Source organism: Macaca nemestrina, chromosome 1 (assembly GCF_043159975.1).
Source record: "Macaca nemestrina isolate mMacNem1 chromosome 1, mMacNem.hap1, whole genome shotgun sequence".
NCBI lineage: Eukaryota > Metazoa > Chordata > Mammalia > Primates > Cercopithecidae > Macaca > Macaca nemestrina.
Genome location: NC_092125.1, coordinates 104,413,753 through 104,432,469, shown reverse-complemented (window position 1 = coordinate 104,432,469; position 18,717 = coordinate 104,413,753). Strand labels below are relative to the sequence as shown.

Sequence of the window (18,717 nt, the reverse complement as noted above, 5' to 3'; positions counted from 1 at the left end):
TTTGTGGTTCTGTTCTTGCTCGGCGCAGCCAGAGTCTGGCTCTTTCCAGAATGTGCGGGGTGGGGTGCTGGGAGGACTCGCTGCACAGAAGCGGGACCCAGGGGCCTTGGCATCAGGGCCAAAAGCTTGGGATACATCAAACCCGCTAGGTGGGTGACACAAGACGCTAAGCGCTGGGGGCGGGTCTGAGCTACGCCACGCCCATGCGCGAAGGGGTGCAGATGCGCTGCGCAGAGTGGGTTGTGCTAGTGCCCCTCCCCTCCCGCTCTGTGCCCCGCCGGGCGGGGACCGTGGGAGCCGAGGACAAGCCCAAGGCCGGAGCGGTTCCAGGAGGACCCTGGTGAGGAGGGCTCGGCCCATGGGTGTAGACCGATGGACCAGGGCACGAGGGGCGGGGCAGGACAAGGGAGCAGGAGAAATGAATAGAGAAGGGGTGCGGTGGTGACTGAACGATGGAGACGAATGCGGAGAGAATGGACATACCGCTGTTCTGAGGGGCGAGGGCGCAGGCTGGAGCCCGGCGGAGGCAGCCAGCAGATGTGGAGTTGACGAGCTGACGGCTGCTCCATCCTTTTCCTCTCCAGCTCCCACCCCTTTCCTGCATTCACCAGGCAAACTCTGCATATCGACCCAACCCCATCCCCCGCCTCCTTTCAGGGCATCTGGCTGGGTCTCTCTGGGTCCCTTCCTGTGGGAGTAAGGGGTAGGCAGGAGGGCAGGGCCAGATTGCGGCAGCAGGGACCCGGAGGTCCATTCTGGGCCCGGACCTCTTCCGGGCCCCCGCCCCCCTTCGGAAATCCAGAGCGCAGCCGCGTTCTCTGACCCTCCCGGCTCCATTCCCGGAGGGTTACATTCGACTCCACCTGCAAACACTGCAGTGGAAACTAATGGCCAGTCGATTGCGATTTGCATCTCATTGAAATATCTTCCAAAGCAGCCAGAGCCTTCAGGCCTGCTGCTGCCGTCAGTCACCTCAGTGTCCTTCCCGCAGCTCCTGTCCTCACTGGCTGGGCTTCGCCACCCCTGTCTTCTAGGTCTGCACCTGTGGTTGCCAGGTAGGTGGATGTGAGAGACCCTACCCTCCTGGTTCTCTAGAAGCCATCCCATCACCGCTGGCACCATGCTGTCTCCTCAGAGAGCTTTACTCTGCAACCTCAATCACATCCATCTCCAGCACGTCTCCCTGGGCCTGCACTTGTCCCGCCGTCCTGAGCTACGGGAAGGGCCCTTGAGCACATCCCCTCCCCCAGGAGACACTGGGGGCAAGGAGAGCAGGGGCCCCTGCAGTGGCACCCTGGTGGACGCCAATTCCAACAGCCCAGCTGTGCCCTGCCGGTGCTGCCAGGAGCACGGTCCGGGCCTAGAAAACCGGCAGGACCCATCACAGGAGGAAGAGGGGGCTGCCTCTCCCTCAGACCCAGGCTGCTCTTCCTCGCTCAGCTCCTGCTCAGATCTTAGCCCCGATGAGTCCCCCGTCTCAGTCTACTTGCGGGACCTCCCTGGTGATGAGGATGCCCACCCTCAGCCCAGTATCATCCCCCTGGAGCAGGGTTCCCCACTGGCTTCAGCAGGCCCTGGCACCTGCTCACCGGACAGCTTCTGCTGCTCTCCTGATTCCTGCTCCGGAGCTTCTTCTTCACCCGATCCTGGCCTGGACTCGAACTGCAACGCCCTGACCACCTGCCAGGACCTCCCTTCCCCAGGCTTGGAGGAAGAGGATGAGAGCGCGGAGCAGGATCTCCCTACCTCTGAGCTCTTAGAGGCGGATGATGGGAAAATCGACGCTGGGAAAACGGAGCCCAGTTGGAAGATTAACCCAATTTGGAAAATTGACACAGAGAAAACTAAAGCTGAATGGAAAACCACGGAAAACAGTAACATTGGTTGGAAAAACAACGTGAATGTTAACTCTAGCTGGAAAAATGAACCTGAAAAATTCGACTCTGGTTGGAAAACCAACACAAGAATAACTGATTCTGGCTCGAAAACAGATGCAGGGAAAATTGATGGAGGATGGAGAAGTGACGTCAGCGAGGAGCCGGTGCCCCACCGGACAATCACGTCCTTCCACGAGCTGGCCCAGAAGCGCAAGCGGGGCCCAGGGCTGCCCCTCGTCCCGCAGGCCAAGAAAGATCGCAGTGACTGGCTCATAGTCTTCTCGCCCGACACCGAGCTGCCCCCCTCGGGGTCGCTGGGCGGCTCCTCGGCACCTCCTCGGGAAGTCACCACCTTCAAGGAACTCCGGTCCCGAAGCCGGGCCCCACCCCCGCCAGTCCCGCCTCGAGACCCCCCAGCTGGCTGGGCTTTGGTCCCGCCCCGGCCCCCACCCCCGCCTGTCCCTCCCCGAAGGAAGAAGAACCGACCTGGACTGCAGCCCATAGCGGAGGGGCAGTCCGAGGAGGGCCGGGCTGTCAGCCCAGCGGCTGGCGAGGAGGCCCCAGCCGCGAAGGAGCCGGGAGAGCCGGGCGCGCAGGCCGGCCTGGAGGGTAAGAGGTCGCAAGAAGCGGGAGGAGGGCTGGGCTTCGGCTGCTCACGCCTCCTAGGCTTCCAACCCGGCCCCCTGTCTTCCCTCCATTCTGTGTCACCCATCCTCCCCGCCCCTTCTACCAGGGAGCGCTCCGGGAAAGGGAAACTGGGTGGGTCATTGGGTTACGGGACTAACTCTTTGCTCCCTCTTCTTCCCGCCCCTCCTTGCCTGGCTGCCCATCCCGCTGCCCTCCTTCCCTCTGCGCCTGGCCCCGCCAATCCCGCCTGCAGCCGGTCCCCTCCTGCTCCCTCGGCCCCTGGTTTTCCGGTTCTCGGCCGACGGGCGCCCCCTGTTGGAGGGTGGGGGCGCAGGCGCAGCTGGGTCTCTGCTCCTGGCTCCTCTGACCGGGTGGCCTGGCGCCGGGCTGCGGCTGCTGGGGGCGCCGAGCCCCCCAGAGGAGCAGCTGCTGCCCGTCCGCCTGTCCCCAGTGGGAGCCTATTCGCCTCCGACTCGGGGAGCCTTGCCCTGCCTGGCCAGCCCCGAGCTGGCACTGCTGCTGTCCCCGCTCTTTCCCAGAAGTAGCACCTTCCCCGCCGCGGCTCCCCCACCCCGCCAGGTACCCGTCCCCCCGCTGCCACCGCAACCTCGTCCGCCGAAGGCCCCTCGCTGGACCAGGAGCCCATCGCCTCCGCCCAGGCTACGTAAGACGGACCCGGGCAAGCCCCGCGGGCCACGCCTCAGGCGGGCCGCCCCGCCCGCTCCAAGGCCCCTCCCACTATCGCCCGGCCCCATTTTCGCTTTTTTTCTGGGGTTGCCCAGCTTGGTCCCGCCCTTCAGTTTCGGCGGACTCCAAGCAAGTTCGTCGGTTTTGGGGAATCTGGCCCCGTTCCTAGTGCTGGAGAGGGGAAGTTGTTGCCTTTCCTGCTCCGTGGCCCGGTCCCCTCTCCCTCCAGACCCGCCTGGGCATAATGGACACGGGTTTACCCAGCCTCCATGACAAGCCTAGGGGGTCCCAGCGAGTCTGTTGTTAGGGACTTTGGGTCACACCCTCCGTGGAATTCCTTGGCCTGTGCATCTCGGGCCTGTCCCCCCACCTTGCTCGGAAGGGGTGGAGGGTGAAGCTCCCGGGAGCTCTTTGGCACTAGAAGTTCTGGCCACGCCCTCTCCGCGAGTCCAGTCCCATGCGGGATGAAGAGGGCACCCTCCACCTAGAGACTGCTGCGCGACCCGGGTTTCCCCTTTCCGGCGCCTTCCAGCCTCCCAATCCTCGGGTCTCGCCTCCCTCCGTCTCCTCCCTTTCCCCTCTGTCTGTCTTTCCATTGGTCCACGCCGCCCACGTGCTCCCCGGGGCTCCGCAGGCTGGACTGGGCCCCGGGGCGGTGCGCAGGGCTGCACCTCCCTCCCGGCGCCCTGTCCTCTCCCGCCCTACAGGCCCTAGCGGGGCAGGCGGGAGGTGAGCGCTGCCGTCTCGCTCCCGGATTTCCGGGATCCTGGAGGTGGGGGCTGTGCCCTGAGGGAGGGCACCGGGAACCGGGATGGGGCTGGGGGACAGCGAGTGCCGGGAAGTGTGCGGGATTTCACTCCGGGGCTCGGGTCGAGCTACCCCGTGCTCCAGGCGGCCCTGCGCCTCTTCTCCCCAAGACCCTTCGGGGAGACCCGCCGGAGACAACTTGTGTGGAAGCCCGGAGTCCTCGGAATAACCCTTGGTAAGTGTCACCGCGCCCTTCTTCCCTTACGCCAGTCCGTAGTTCGTGGTCCTTCGCCGGTGTCTCCGGAGCCCAGCGGCTGTGGATGGCAGAAGCCCAGAGTGGGACTGGTCAGCTGCAGGAGCAGAAGAAAGGTAGGGCACCCTGACTCCCGACCCCGCGCTTCCGAATGAACTGCCCCTCGCCCCCGGCCCTGCTCTCTCAGGCTGTCCGAAGGCAGTCTCTCCACGCCCCTCGGGCAAGCCTGGGTAGGGGCGCGGCCTCCTAGCGTCTTCCCTTTCCCTCCCCTCCCAGGTCTCCTGATAGCCGTCAGCGCCTCCGTGGATAAAATCATCTCGCATTTCGGGGCCGCCCGGAACTTGGTGCAGAAGGTGAAGGTGGCTGGAGGGAGGGTGTTGGGATGAGGAGGGTAATGGAGCTCCGCGGTGGGTGCGGGAACGGTTGGCGGGTGGTGGCTGGAGGGATCTCTGGACCCATCCGCATCGCGCCGCCTCCAGGCCCAGTTGGGTGATAGCCGGCTGAGCCCGGATGTGGGGCACCTGGTGCTGACCACCCTCTGCCCGGCCCTCCACGCCCTGGTGGCGGATGGGCTGAAGCCTTTCCGGAAGGACCTCATCACCGGGCAGCGCAGGAGCAGCCCCTGGAGCGTGGTGGAGGCGTCGGTGAAGCCAGGTGAGCCAGGAGGGCGTGGGACCCGGCAGTGCGCAGGGCTGGGCCGGGCTTGGCTGACTGCACCCCACGTTCTCAGGCTCCAGCACCCGCTCCCTTGGAACCCTGTATAGCCAGGTCAGCCGTCTAGCCCCGCTGAGCAGCAGCCGTAGCCGCTTCCATGCCTTTATCCTGGGCCTTCTCAAGTGAGTTGCCTTCTTCCCAGTGCCCTTCCCACGACCTGGGACTGCAAGAGCATCATGGGTGGGACACAGTAGTAGTACCTCATGTCCCCAGAGAAGGCCCCCCCTCCTTCCAATCTCATCTCCCATCCTCCACCCAGAAAGGACTGGAGTCCTCTACCTCCCTGAACTTCCATTCCCTCTTTTCTCCCCCAGCACCAAGCAGTTGGAGCTGTGGTTTTCCAGTCTCCAGGAAGATGCAGGTCAGAGGTTCAGATGGGAGAGGATGGGGCTGATGGGCTGGGAGGATGGGAAGGAAAGGGTTCTCTCCTGCTGGTTCCCACTGGTGCCAGAATGCCATTAATCCAGATCTCCGATCTTATTACTCTTCTAATTAAAACTTTCTAAGGAGGCCCATCGCCCATAGGATGAAAGACCCAAAGCCTTGGCTGTCTGGCCTCTGCCCTCTTCCCCTGCCTTGGAGGCCAGGGCTTTCCCTGGTCTTGCCAACAGTCTTCCCGCCTGGCCCTTCCTGCTCCAAGGCCCTGCTTATGTTGTTCCTCTATCTCCTGCCCCTCCTGCTTCCTCATGAACTGTCATTCATCCTTTGAGTCCTTCCCCAGTGAGGCCTTACCTCTACCCTCAGACTAGGCCAACCCCCACACCATTTTGTATGTGCTTCTATGGCTCTCCTGTCCTCCTCCTCTGTAGCCTTTGCACTGTCACTTAGTTACTTGTCACCACTTGCTGTGTGTGTCTTCCTATTTGGGCGAGGTTCCACGCAGGCAGGGATGTCAGACCTATAGCTCACCACACCCTTCCTCCTCTCTGCCTCAGTGCCCAGCAGAGTGAGGCCTGGGAGGATGTGTGCTGACTGGTGGGCTGCTCTGGGGGGTCCTCTGGGACTAGGTCCAGGGCAGAAGCTGATGTTGGCCTGCTCTTTTCCAGGCCTGCTCTCCCTCCTGTACCTGCCAACAGGATTCTTCTCCCTGGCCCATGGTGGCTGTCCCTCCCTGTCCACAGAGCTGCTGCTCCTGCTGCAGCCTTTGTCGGTGCTCACCTTCCACCTGGACCTGCTCTTTGAGCACCACCACCACCTGCCCCTGGGCCCACCTCAGGCGCCCGCCCCTCCAGGCCCGCCTCCGGCTCTGCAGCAGACTATGCAAGCCATGCTGCACCTGGGGGGCCGGCTGGCCCAGAGCCTTCGGGGGACTTCCAAGGAAGCTGCTCCAGACCCCTCAGACTCTCCAAACCTTCCCACACCAGGGAGCTGGTGGGAGCAGCTGACCCAGGCCTCCCGGGTCTATGCCTCTGGGGGTACTGAGGGCTTTCCTCTTTCCCGATGGGCACCGGGGCATCATGGGACTGCAGCTGAAGAAGGTGCACAGGAGAGACCCCTGCCCACAGATGAAATGGCACCAGGCAGGGGCCTCTGGTTGGGAAGACTATTTGGAGTGCCTGGGGGCCCCACAGAAAATGAGAGTGGAGCCCTAAAGTCCAGGTAATGGGGTACCTTGTCCTTTCTATGACCTTCTGACTCTCAGATCTCCCAGTGGCCTCATTTGAAACTCTATAGTGATGATCCTTTAGGGCAGAGGTTGGCAGTCTGTTTTTCTACAGCCATGAGCTAAAAATGGTTACATTTTAATGGTTATATTAAGTGCCTATATAATGATCTCAATTTTCCCTCTTGGTCCTAGGTCCGAAAATATAGTTATCCCCAGGTACATGTGGGGAATTGGTTCTAGGACCCTCACATACACTAAAATATGACATACTCAAGTCCTATGTTGATGTATAGGAAAAGATAGCCCTCAGTATATGTGGGTATTATATCCTGAGAATACAGTATTTTCTGTTCAGTTGGAAAAAACCTGCATATAGGTGAGCTTGCGCATTTCAAACCTGCTTTGTTCAAGGGTCAACTGTATTTACTCTCTGGTCCTTTAGAAAAATGAAAAACAGCCTGGGCAACATGGTGAAACCCTGTCCCTATAGAAAAATACAAAAATTAGCTGGGCATGGTGGCACACACCTGGTGGTAGTCCCAGCTGCTCTAGGAGGCTGAGGTGGGAGGACAGCTTGAGCCTAGGAGGTCGAGGCTGCAGTGAGCTGTAATCACACTGCTGCATTCCAGCCTGGGTGACAAAGCGAGACCCTGTCTCCTCTCCAAACAAGCAAAATTGCGAATCCCTGCTCCAGGCCTCAATAACTGGTGGCTCTTTAATGGCTTGAGATGTTCTCTAGTGGCCCTTTCGTTCTGAGCCTCTCTAGACCCTGCTGGGTCCATAGGTTCCTTGTGATTTGTGGTGTTGTGGACTTTTGTTGTCATCTCCCTCATCAGCCTGAAAATGCCTGTATCTAATAATTAACACTCTGCCCTCAGCAGTGACTAACCCCTGACCTCTTTTGAACCACAGTGAGGCCCCTTAGCCTCTCCCTCCCTCCAAACCCCAGGGTTCTTTGGGTTTTCTGGAGGTGGGTTGAGCTGTGACCCTATGTCCCTTCTTTTAGGAGACCATCTAGCTGGCTGCCCCCGACAGTGAGTGTGTTGGCTCTTGTGAAGCGGGGGGCACCTCCTGAGACACCTTCTCCTCAGGAGCTTGAGGCCTCAGCACCCAGCATGGTGCAAACCCATAGGTAAGGAGGACTGGGGAGGATGCACTAGTGTGTAACCATGTATGCTATCACAGCATGGATGGGAGGTAGTGTAAAAAAACCTGGGCTTTAAAATAAGACCATGCTTAGTGTGCATTGCAGCTTTTCTATTTATTATCGATGTGTCACTCATTTGTCTGAGCCTTGGATTTTTTTTTTTTTTTTTTTTTTTTTTTTTTTTTGGAGACAGAGTCTTGCTCTGTCGCTTAGGCTGGAGTGCAGGGGCATGATCTCGGCTCACTGCAACCTCCCCATCCTGGGTTCGCCTGTCTCAGCCTACCGAGTAGCTGGGACTACAGGTGCCCGCCACCACACCCAGCTTTGTGTTTTTTATTTTTGAGACGGAGTCTAGCTCTGTTGCCAAGCTGGAGTACAGTGGGGCGATCTGGGCTCACTGCAATCTCTGCCTCTTGGGTTCAAGCGATTCTTCTGCTAAGCCTCCTGAGTAGCTGGGATTACAGGCCCGTGCCGCCACGCCCAGCTAATTTTTGTATTTTTAGTAGAGAAGGGGGTTTCACCATGTTGGCCAGAATGGTCTCGATCTCCTGACCTTGTGATCCACCTGCCTTGGCCTCCCAAAGTGCTAGGATTACAGGCATGAGCCACTGTGCCTGGCCAATTTTTGCATTTTTAGTAGAGACAGGGTTTCACCGTGTTGCCCAGGCTGGTCTAGAACTCCTGACCTCAGGAGATCTGCCCGCCTCAGCCTCCCAAAGTACTGGGATTAGAGGCATGAGCCACTGTGCCCGGCCAGGATTCTTTCTATAAAAAGAGGATACGATGCAATACCTTTTTTATAGTTATAGAGACTAAACATAATTTTTTTTTTTTGAGACAAGAGTCTCACTCTCGTCCAGGCTGGAGTGTAGTGACACGATTTTGGCTCACTGCAACCTCGCCTCCTGGGCTCAAGAGATTCTCTTGCCTCAGCCTCCAGAGTAGCGCCTGCCACCATGCCTGGCTAATTTTTGTAACTTTAGTAGAGACAGGGTTTCGCCGTGTTGTGCAGGCTGGTCTTAAACTCCTGGCCTCAAGTGATCTGCCTACCTCGGCCTCCCAAAGTGCTGGGATTACAGGTGGGAGCCACCATACCTGGTCACTAAACATTTTATAAAAGCATTTAGGCCGGGCGCGGTGGCTCAAGCCTGTAATCCCAGCACTTTGGGAGGCCGAGGCGGGCGGATCACAAGGTCAGGAGATCGAGACCACAGTGAAACCCCGTCTCTACTAAAAATACAAAAAATTAGCCGGGCGCGGTGGCGGGCGCCTGTAGTCCCAGCTACTCAGGAGGCTGAGGCAGGAAAATGGCGGGAACCCGGGAGGCGGAGCTTGCAGTGAGCCGAGATTGCGCCACTGCACTCCAGCCTGGGCAACAGCGTGAGACTCCGTCTCAAAAAAAAAAAAAAAAAAAAAAAAAAAGCATTTGGCAGTTGGGCGCGGTGGATCACCTGAAGTCAGGAATTCAAGACCAGCCTGGACAACATGGCGAAACCCTGTCTTTACTAAAAATACAAAAATTAGCCAGGCGTGGTGGTGGTGGGCACCTGTAGTCCCAGCTACTCTGGAGGCTGAGGCAGGAGAATTGCTTGAACCCAGGAGGTGGAGGCTGCCGAGATCACAGCACTGCACTCCAGCCTGGGGAACAGAGAGAGACTCTGTCTCAAAAAATAAATAAATAAATAAAAAGAGTAGATGGAGTAGTAGGAGATCCAAACACCAAACAGGTTTTGGTGATGGATTGGATGTATGGAGTGAGATGCCCAGGTTTTTACCAGGAGCAAGTGTGGGTAGAAAGTGGTGCTGTTTACCACTGTAGGCGACATGAGGAGGGACTGGTTTTGAGGGTGAGTCATTTCGTTTGCCTATGTTGAATTTGAAGCATCAGAGAGAAGTGCAAATAGTGTCAAATAAGCAGCTAGAGTGGGTTTGGCACTCAGAAGGCTGGGGCCCCAGATAGAACCACCATGTTGATGATTGGTTCTCAAGTCCCTTCCAGAGCCCAGTCAATGTTCACTGAGCCAAACCAACAAGGGCACTCTGGAGGTGACACCCGGGGACAGCTGGGCACCCCTACCTCACTTCATCCCAGTATCTTCCTCTGGCTCCCCTCAGGGCAGTTCGGGCTCTCTGTGATCATACCGCTGCAAGACCTGACCAGTTGAGCTTCCGGCGTGGGGAAGTGCTGCGTGTCATTACCACAGTGGATGAGGACTGGCTCCGCTGTGGGCGGGATGGCGTGGAGGGTCTGGTGCCTGTGGGGTATACCTCCCTTGTTCTGTAGCCCTGGGACCCTTTCCTGTGTATGTGTCTCCTTCCTGTCACCTGGGAATGGAATGGCCAGTGAACACCATCCCAGAAGCATTTTCCCTGTCTGCAAAATGACATTTCTTCCCACATTTCTGCTAATGTTTAAAATAAACTTTCCTTCTTCCCTCCTATACCCACCTGTAAGGTGAAATCTGCTCTTCTTCCAAATATATAAAAAGGGAATTGCCCTCCAGGAAATCTTCCTTTCCTTTTTCCCATCTGTATAAGGGAATGTCTTCCTTCCTATCTATCTGCAAAATGGAAATCTAGACCTCCTTCTTCATCCATAAGTGGACTGTGCCAGTACAATACATGCCTCAGCCCCCAAGCCTAGAAGGACCTCTAGTCTCCTTCCTGTGTATGGAATCTTCCTCACTCCACCCCTCCCACGTTGTCTGTATTGATAATGTACTCATGCTGTACTAGGTGCTGAAGCCTGGACACCCCTGGTGGGTGGGCCTGTGGTGATGATTTGCATCCTTCCTCCTTTGTCCCAATAAAGTATGGGAGTTGAATGTGTGTCTTTCACTGTGGGTTTCAGGACATAGGCTATGGGGGAGGAGAAGAAGGACCTCCTATGGGAGGCATAAGGCAGATGTTTCTTTTCGTTCTTTTATTTATTTATTTATTTATTTATTTATTTATTTATTTATTTTTTTTTTTTGAGGCGGAGTCTCGCTCTGTCGCGCAGGCTGGAGTGCAGTGGAGCGATCTCGGCTCACTGCAAGCTCCGCCTCCCGGGTTCCCGCCATTCTCCTGCCTCAGCCTCCCGAGTAGCTGGGACTACAGGCACCGCCACCACGCCCGGCTAATTTTTTTGTATTTTTAGTGGAGACGGGGTTTCATTGTGTTAGCCAGGATGGTCTCGATCTCCTGACCTCGTGATCCGCCCGTCTCGGCCTCCCAAAGTGCTGGGATTACAGGCTTGAGCCACCGCGCCCGGCCCTCTTTTCGTTCTTAATGCTCCCTGAAGAATAGAGAAGTAGTCCCTCACTGGTTCCTGAATCTCACAAGTGCTTCTCTACTGTATGACTTTCTCTGTTTAGCTAGACTAACAGGATAGGAGCTTGCATAAATATGGGGGAGGAGAGGACTTAGCCCTTGAAATTGTACTTCATATCTGAGGTGAAGGGAAGGATTAAAGATTTGCACCGGGCACAGTGGCTCACACCTGTAATCCCAGCACTTTGGGAGGCTGAGACAAACAGATCACTTGAGCTCAGGAGTTCGAACCCAGCCTTGGCAACATGGCAAAACCCCGTCTCTACAAAAAATTAGCCAGGTGTGGTGACACATGCCTGTGGTCCCAGCTAGTTGGAGGGCTGAGGCAGGAGGATCCTTTGAGCTGTGGAGGTCGAAGCTGCAGTGAGCCGAGATTGTGCCACTGCATTCCAGCCTGGGTGACAAAGTGAGAACCTGTTTCAAAACAACAAAGAGTTGTAAGAAATGTCACCATTTGTTCTACTAGCCGGGCGCGGTGCTCACACCTATAATCCCAGCACTTTGGGAAGCCAAGGTGGGCAGATGACGAGGTCAGGACATAAAGGCCATCCTGGCTAACACAGTGAAACCCCATCTCTACTAAAAATACAAAAAAATTAGCGGGGCATGGTGGCAGGCGCCTGTAGTTCCAGCTACATGGGAGGCTGAGGCAGGAGAATGGTGTGAACCAGGAGGCGGAGCTTGCAGTAAGCCGAGATCGCGCCACTGCACTCTATCTCAAAAAAAAAAAAAAAAAAAAAAAAAAAAGAAATGTCACCATTTTTTCTACTTAGTATCTATCACTCTGATGATATAATTCCAAGTAACCCAGGCACCTGACAACAACAACAAAAAGTTCCAAGTAAAAAGAGAGGCCAGGTGTGGTGGCTCATGTCTGTAATCCCAGCACTTTGGGAGGCTGATGTGGGAGGATTGCTTGCGGTCAGGCAGTATAGCAAAACAGTCTATTAAAAAAAACCTGGGAGTGGTGGCATGCACCTGTAGTCCCAGCTACTTTGGGAAGCTGAGGTGGGAGGATCACTTGAGCCTAGGAGTTCAAGGCTGCAGTGAGTTTTGATTGCACCGTAGCACTCCACTCCACTCCAGCCTGTAAGACAGAGAAAGGGCATCCCTCTCAAAAAAAAGAAAAAAAAAAAAAAAAAAAAATATATATATATATATATATATATATGATCTAGAATAGAACAACTGCAATAGATCCAAAGGTCAAAAATTAAAGAAAAGCGTCTGGGCGCGGTGCCTCATGCCTGTAATCGCAGCACTTTGGGAGGCTGAGGTGGATGGATCACCTGAGGTCAGGAGTTTGAGACCAGCCTGATCGACATGGAGAAACCCCATCTCTACGAAAAATACAAAATTAGCCGGGCACGGTGGCACATGCCTGTAATCCCAGCTATCTGGGGGGCCGAGGCAGGAGAATTGCTTGAACCTGGGAGGCAGAGGTGGTGGTGAGCCGAGATCGCGCCATTGCACTCCAGCCTGGGCAATAAGGGCAAAGCTCTGTCTCAAAAAAAAAAAAAAAAAAAAAAAGAAAGAAAAAATTAAAGATAATCTTAAAAAAATGTAACAGTAACATATTGTTTTTGCAGTCATGAAGAAACCATTATGTAACAGTAGGGCCCTCTGATCTAGTCTTGAACCTCAAGTCCTTGTAGGAGTAGAGATTGAACTGTTGGAGTAAGCTGTCTTGCTACTTCTGAGCAACTGTATTCTAGCTGAACTCCCAGCCTAAATGTTTAACTTATGTCTGGGACAAAGTTTTGGTAGGCTTTTCAGTTATCTGCAGGAATGAGTTTATCTTCCTTAATGAGTAGCGTCACTTTGTCTACTTACGACCCTTTTCTATTTGTGGAGGAGTACACAGACTTTGGAGTTCTGGCTCCAACCCTAGTTACTGGGTGACCTTTGGCAAGTTACTTAACCTTCCTGAGCTTCAGTTTTCACTCTTAGAAAATGGGAATAACTTCAGAGGGTTATTATGAAGATTAACTATGTGATCTTGGGCAAGTTACCTAAATTGTCTTTTGCTTCAATTTCCTCATAAAATTGGGATTTGGTACCCACCACAGAGTGCTTTTGTGAGGATTAATAAATATATGAAAACTGCTTATGATAGAAATGGTCTAACACACAGTGGCCTAAAAAAACGTAGCCTAAAGTTATATATTGCTGGCCTCAGTGGTTGTTGCTGAGAATTAATGAGATGATGATGCATGTGTGTACAAAGGATGGAGATGTAGAATAGGATGGCATGGTTTTTTGTTTTTGTTTTTTGAGACCTTAGGTGATCCGCCTGCATGGCATGTTTAAGAAATAGCTGGGGCCAGGTATGGTGGCTCAGGCCTGTAATCCCAGCATTCTGGGAGGCGGAGGTGGGCGGATCACTTGCAGTCAGGAGTTCAAGACCAGCCTGGCCAATATGGTGAAACTCCTGTCTCTACTAAAATACAAAAAAAATTAGCTGGGCATGGTGGTTGGTGCCTATAATCCCAGCTACTTGGGAGGCTGAGGCAGGAGAATCCCTTGAACCCAGGAGGCAGAGGTTGCAGTGAGCCAAGGCTGTACCACTGGACTCCTGCCTGCGTGAGAGCAAGACTCCATCCCCAAAAAAAATAAAAAGAAAAGAAAAGAAACAGCTGGGCAGCCGTGGTGGCTCATGCCTGTAGTCCCAGAACTTTGGGAGGCTGAGGTGACTGGATCACTTGAGCCCAAGAATTTGAGACTAGCCTGGGCAACACAGGGAGACCCCCATCTCTACAAAAAATAAAAACATTAGCCAGGTGTGGTGGTGTGCCCCTGTAGTCCTAGCAACTCAGGAGGCTGAGTTGGGAGGATTGCTTCAGCCCAGGAGGTTGAGGTTGCAGTGAGCTGTAATGCATCACTGCACTCTGGACAGGGCAACACAGTGAGACTTTGTCTCAAAAACAAAACAAAACAAAACCCAAAAAACCCAACAAAACAGCTGGACTAGCTTGGCCAATATGGTGAAACCCTGTCTGCACAAAAAGTACAAGAATTAGCCAGGCATGGTGGTGCATGCCTGTAGTTCCAGCTACTTGGGAGGCTGAGACAGAAGGCTCATTTGAATCCGGGATGTGGAGGTTGCAGTGAGCTGAGACTGTGCCACTGCATTCCAGCTTGGGTAACAGGGAGACTCTGTCTCAAAAACAAAAAACAAAAAAGCAACTGGACATTTGGTGTGTATTGTTATTGTGCTGATTGATTAGGCTGGGTCCAGACTAGAAAGATCCTAGTACTGACTTTATCCAGTAGTCAACAGCAGTGAGTGTGCTCATGTGCAGCCTAGTATGTTTATGATGTTGTTTCAGAAAGATCCCCTTGGAAACAGGATGAAGTTGTTCTTGGAAGATAAATGGGGGATAAGAAGGAGGAAAAAAATAACAAGCTCATCAGTCCACAGTTAGGAAAAGTTTTTTCCATTTAATACTAGACTTTCAAGGATTGAGATGCAAGCTTTGTATGCAATTACATCCAATGTTAAAATTGGTAATACATAATTTACAAAGATTAACATCAAAACAATCATCTATTTAGATATGCTTTTGTAAAAAGGAAATATATTAGCAGCATTTATATTTTCCGCAATCACACAGCCTACAGACATGCAGACTAACTCTGTATCTATTTGCAGTGATGTAGTGCTTTGCCCCGCATTTCAAACACCAAAACCCGCCTGGCAGCTGGGGGGTTCTTTTTATTTCGTTATTATAAAATAACTGAAAAATAAAAAAAGGCATTAATTTCTACACCAGTAAGAAAAAACAAGTTTTTGCACTTACCTAACATTTGATTGTCTAAAAAACATTTCAGTTTTTTTTTTAGTCTTTCAACAAAAGAAAGATAAAATGACAGAGCGTAGTGTCTTTTGCTTCTGTTCTCGCATTTTACAAAGTTTTTTTTCTTTTTCATCTTTTTTAAAATTTTAGTGTTTAACACTATAAAGGAAACATTGAATTTTAATCTCTTTCTTGTCATTTTCTCGCTTTTGACTAAAAGGAGACCCCCAAAGTGCCCCTAGTCCCACCTCCCTCCCACCCACTCCCTGCAATGAAAAACAAAAGAAACCACTCAAACGGGCTTGGACATGCGATTTTTCCAGCTCCACATGTGAGTATCTTATACCCAGGTCTCTTAGTAATGTACAGTGCTTCTCTACAGTAAGAAAATACTCCAAACTATTTTCTTAATTCTCTTTTTTCTTTAATAAAATATTTATTTTCCTTTTTTTCTCTGCTCAAGGGGATCATTGGCATCCCCTATCTCTTTTGTTTTTTCCTCAAGAATGACACAGAAAGGGGAAAAAGAAAAAAATATTCAATGGAATGGAAGGTGGTCAATGTGTCTACCTAAACGAGTCAGAGCATCGTCACCATAAGGGGAAATGTACAATTAGGACAGCATTGGTCCAATATTAGAAAAAAGTAATAGGGACATGTTTACTATTGTATTGCTTACCAATCACGCAGCAGGTGTGTGTCTGTGTGTGTGTGTATATATATACACACACATATACACACACACATACACACACATATATACACACACACACACACAACTTGGCACATTTAAAAACCATCTTTTCTCTTATAAGAACATCTAAAACATATATGCATATGTATGTCTGAAAAGACAACAAAGCTTTTTAAATTTTATTTTTAAAGAGACAGTATAGTCTGGTAACTTCTAGTCAAGAGAGTAGGAAGGAAGAAGACACCCTGGATATACCTCCTGATGTCATTCAGGAGGGTGAGGGAAGATGGGACTAGGGGTGAAGAGAAATACACTGTCTCTTTAAGAAAGGGACATTGAAAACTGTACAATTAAGAAAACAAGAGTAGTGTTTTCAATTGATAATCTATACTCACAACAAATACTCTGATAGGTGAATACTGCTGAACAGTTTATGTAGTGACTTTTGTTGCCGGGGTGGGTTTAGAGTTCTTTTTATGTAGGTTTTTAAATGATTTTACTTTGAACTGAATCTCCATTTGCACAGCACAGCAGACACACAAGAACTACAGCGCATTAAAAACAGCATGTGTGCTGGTGGGGGCCTGGCTTTCTCATTAGAAAAAAATATGTCCGACAGGTTATGAAGGGTAAAACAAAAATAATTGCAAGAACTACTGTGCCCTTCTGACCCCATGGGGGCCTTCTCTATCCCATGATTCCATTTTGGGGAGTAGAGGTAGGGAGGGGGCAGCAGTTACAAGTGCTTTGAGCTGTCAACTCACATTTTACTTTGACCTGGTTGGGCAAGAAAGGAGAGAGAAACTTCCCTAGTCAGGTATCTGGGAAGAAGCCCCAGCTACTGTTTCTGTTTAAGGTCTCTGGGGTAGCTCTTGGAGCCAATAGAGAATAGACGGGGTAGGAATAGGGATCCTGGCCCTATCCCTTTGGATTTTGAGTTATACCTGGGTATAGGAAGTAGCTTCTTAGCAATGTCTGTGGGATCTGAGGATGACAGAAAAACCTAAGCTGTGGGGAGGGGCAAATACTATAAAGTACCAGTAGGTTCTGGTCATCAGTGTGGTTCTCCCTCCTCTCTACATTATTAACCCTTAAGGTGAAGCAATGGAGAGGAAAATTAATTAACCTGAACTGTCTTGGACAGAACCCCTTCCTCTCCCTCTCCACTAGCTCCAAGGCTTATTAAGTACCTAATGTCAACAACATGGCCCCATTCCCCTTGCCTGGACAGACCCTTTCCACCCCGGTCTATACCCAGAGAGCAGGAGGCAGGACTGATTAGCTAATCAGTCCACTGGATCCCAGATGCTTGAGGTTCTCATTCTTTGAGGGTCACTTTCGAAAGCTGTTTTCTGGGATAAACAAAGTACGCCTTCGCAGTTTCCTGCCTGATCCTTCCTCCAGCAAGTAGGTCACATCAATGGCTGAAAACAGAACCAAGAAGGCTCATCAAAATACCACTCTCCTACTCCTTATTCCACATTTGAGCTCTAAGGAGAGCACAGGAACTCAATGATTCCTTTTCTGACCTATAAGCAATTTAGACCATCCTCCAGCCCTACATGAAAAACGTGGTTCTTTAGAGGAGATCATCTCACCTTCCAGTTTCACTCCCAAGATATAACTAAAAGCAAGCCTATGAAAGAACTATACCATTTTCTTAGAATATTTTGGATGCTGAACCAGTAATTACAATTTTTTTTCCATTCCCTCTCATTTCACATTTATCTTAAACCCTAGATATGAACCTGATTATTCTTACCATTTTTTCCAGGGATTTTTTCAAGGAGATTGAGCAAGATCTGGTTGAGTCGTTCCCGTTGGTTATGCCGTCGTTCCTCAGGGGTACAGGTTGATTGGGGTTCTTGACTACTTTCCTCTGTTTTTTTTTCACCCTCACTGACGTTAGCAGTGGCCCCCTCCCGTTCTGGCTCCTCCAGGCTGGGTATCTCACTGGCTGTTTGCTCTTGACGGGCCAGAACCTCTTCAATCAAGGGTAGAGCATCATCCTCCTGGCCCAAGTCTTTTAGGGGTGGCTTTGAGCGCTCAGACTTCCAGGATGATCTGCCAGAAGGATATTTGAATTTAGTGCAAGACACTTGAGGAGGAAAAGGGGATGAAGGGAAGGAGATCTCAGGATGGCTTGAGATCCTGGAGTCCAGCACTTAGAGCTTGAGGTAAGAAACTTGACTTTCATTTTTGCTTTATTATTATTTGAACAAATCACTACCTTTACCTGAAATTTTTTTTCTTTTTTTTTTTTTTGAGACGGAGTCTCGCTCTGGCTGGATCTCCGCTCACTGCAAGCTCTGCCTCCCGGGTTTACGCCATTCTCCTGCCTCAGCCTCCCGAGTAGCTGGAACTACAGGCGCCCACCACCTCGCCCGGCTAGTTTTTTGTATATTTTAGTAGAGACGGGGTTTCACCATGTTAGCCAGGATGGTCTCGATCTCCTGACCTCATGATCTGCCCGTCTTGGCCTCCCAAAGTGCTGGGATTACAGGCTTGAGCCACCGCGCCCGGCCACCTTTACCTGAAATTTAATTTTATTTGTAAAATTCAACTTTTATTATTTCTCTTAGGAATATGCACAAATGATATAGGAATCCATAAAATATACAAGGGCTAATAAAATTGCTTAGCTGGTTCTAAATGACTGCTTCATGACTAGAAAAGTATAGCACAACCTTGTGATGCCAATAATCCAACTACAATAATAAATATGTAAATGGAGTTTTAAATTTTCCTGCTTCCCTTTTTTACCTCAATAGTCTAATATTTTCTCCCTTATGGTAAGCTATTGGTGTAGGTAAAGCAGTTGTTATGCCCCCATTGAACAGATGAGGAGACTGAAGAAAAAGCCTTCTGTCATCTTTCTTTAGGAATAATCCTCATGTACAAAATAAGCAAAAATGAAAACTATGAACCCATAGTTCATACCTCAGTGAAAACTGTACTCGCTACATCTGTTCCTTGATAGAGGCACCAAGAGCTGATATACCTTGAGGTAATGGGGAAAGCTTACAGACATCTAAAAGAAACTTTTCCGAGTCTGGAGTTCTGTTTCAAATCTCTGCACATCTCTCTGTTGCTCCAACTAAGGCTCCATAATGGGACCACATCTACTGAAGTTTAGTTCTTCCATAGTGCTGGCGCTACCCTGGGCTATTCTGCAGAGAATACCCAGTCCTAGAAGTGGAGCTGAGTGGGTAGTTGTTTGTTTTCTTGCTCCATTCAAGCTCTTGGTCAATCCCTT

The 18,717-nt window shown here is 51.5% G+C and overlaps 2 protein-coding genes across 9 annotated transcripts in view; one reads left to right on the top strand and one right to left on the bottom strand.

Annotated features, from left to right (window-relative positions):
• Window positions 1-214: 214 nt before the first annotated feature.
• Window positions 215-10,483, top strand: LOC105498015 (RUN and SH3 domain containing 1). Of its 4 annotated transcripts, XM_011769738.2 has the most exons (11): window positions 215-340; window positions 1,035-2,486; window positions 2,758-3,168; window positions 4,209-4,307; window positions 4,468-4,544; window positions 4,671-4,845; window positions 4,922-5,027; window positions 5,220-5,266; window positions 5,952-6,504; window positions 7,518-7,643; window positions 9,774-10,483. In XM_011769738.2, the coding sequence occupies exons 2-11, from the start codon at window positions 1,121-1,123 to the stop codon at window positions 9,940-9,942; spliced, it is 3,129 nt and encodes a 1,042-aa protein (XP_011768040.2). In that variant the 5' UTR covers window positions 215-340; window positions 1,035-1,120; the 3' UTR covers window positions 9,943-10,483. The 4 variants fall into 4 exon arrangements, with proteins under 4 accessions (XP_011768040.2, XP_011768041.2, XP_011768043.1 ...); XM_011769739.2 differs by lacking the exon at window positions 2,758-3,168; XM_011769741.2 differs by lacking the exons at window positions 215-340; window positions 1,035-2,486; window positions 2,758-3,168 and adding an exon at window positions 3,182-3,920.
• A 3,901-nt stretch (window positions 10,484-14,384) lies between these two features.
• Window positions 14,385-18,717, bottom strand: part of LOC105498260 (ASH1 like histone lysine methyltransferase) — a 232,084-nt gene continuing 227,751 nt past the window's right edge. For all 5 annotated transcript variants that reach the window (XM_071083894.1, XM_071083898.1, XM_071083903.1 and 2 more), the window contains 2 exons: window positions 17,224-17,525; window positions 14,385-16,885 (listed from right to left, as the gene is read on the bottom strand). In XM_071083894.1, the coding sequence (XP_070939995.1) occupies window positions 16,794-16,885; window positions 17,224-17,525 (394 nt within the window). In that variant the 3' untranslated portion in view covers window positions 14,385-16,793. The remainder of the gene's footprint in view (window positions 16,886-17,223; window positions 17,526-18,717) is intronic.

Bases quoted from the DNA above. Each gene is read 5' to 3' on its own strand.
- LOC105498015 (XM_011769738.2), top strand. From the start codon at position 1,121: ATGCTGTCTCCTCAGAGAGCTTTACTCTGCAACCTCAATCACATCCAT. The intron at 4,308-4,467 runs GTAGGGCACCCT...CTCCCCTCCCAG, and splicing joins GCTGCAGGAGCAGAAGAAAG to GTCTCCTGATAGCCGTCAGC. The intron at 4,545-4,670 runs GTGAAGGTGGCT...CGCCGCCTCCAG, and splicing joins CCCGGAACTTGGTGCAGAAG to GCCCAGTTGGGTGATAGCCG.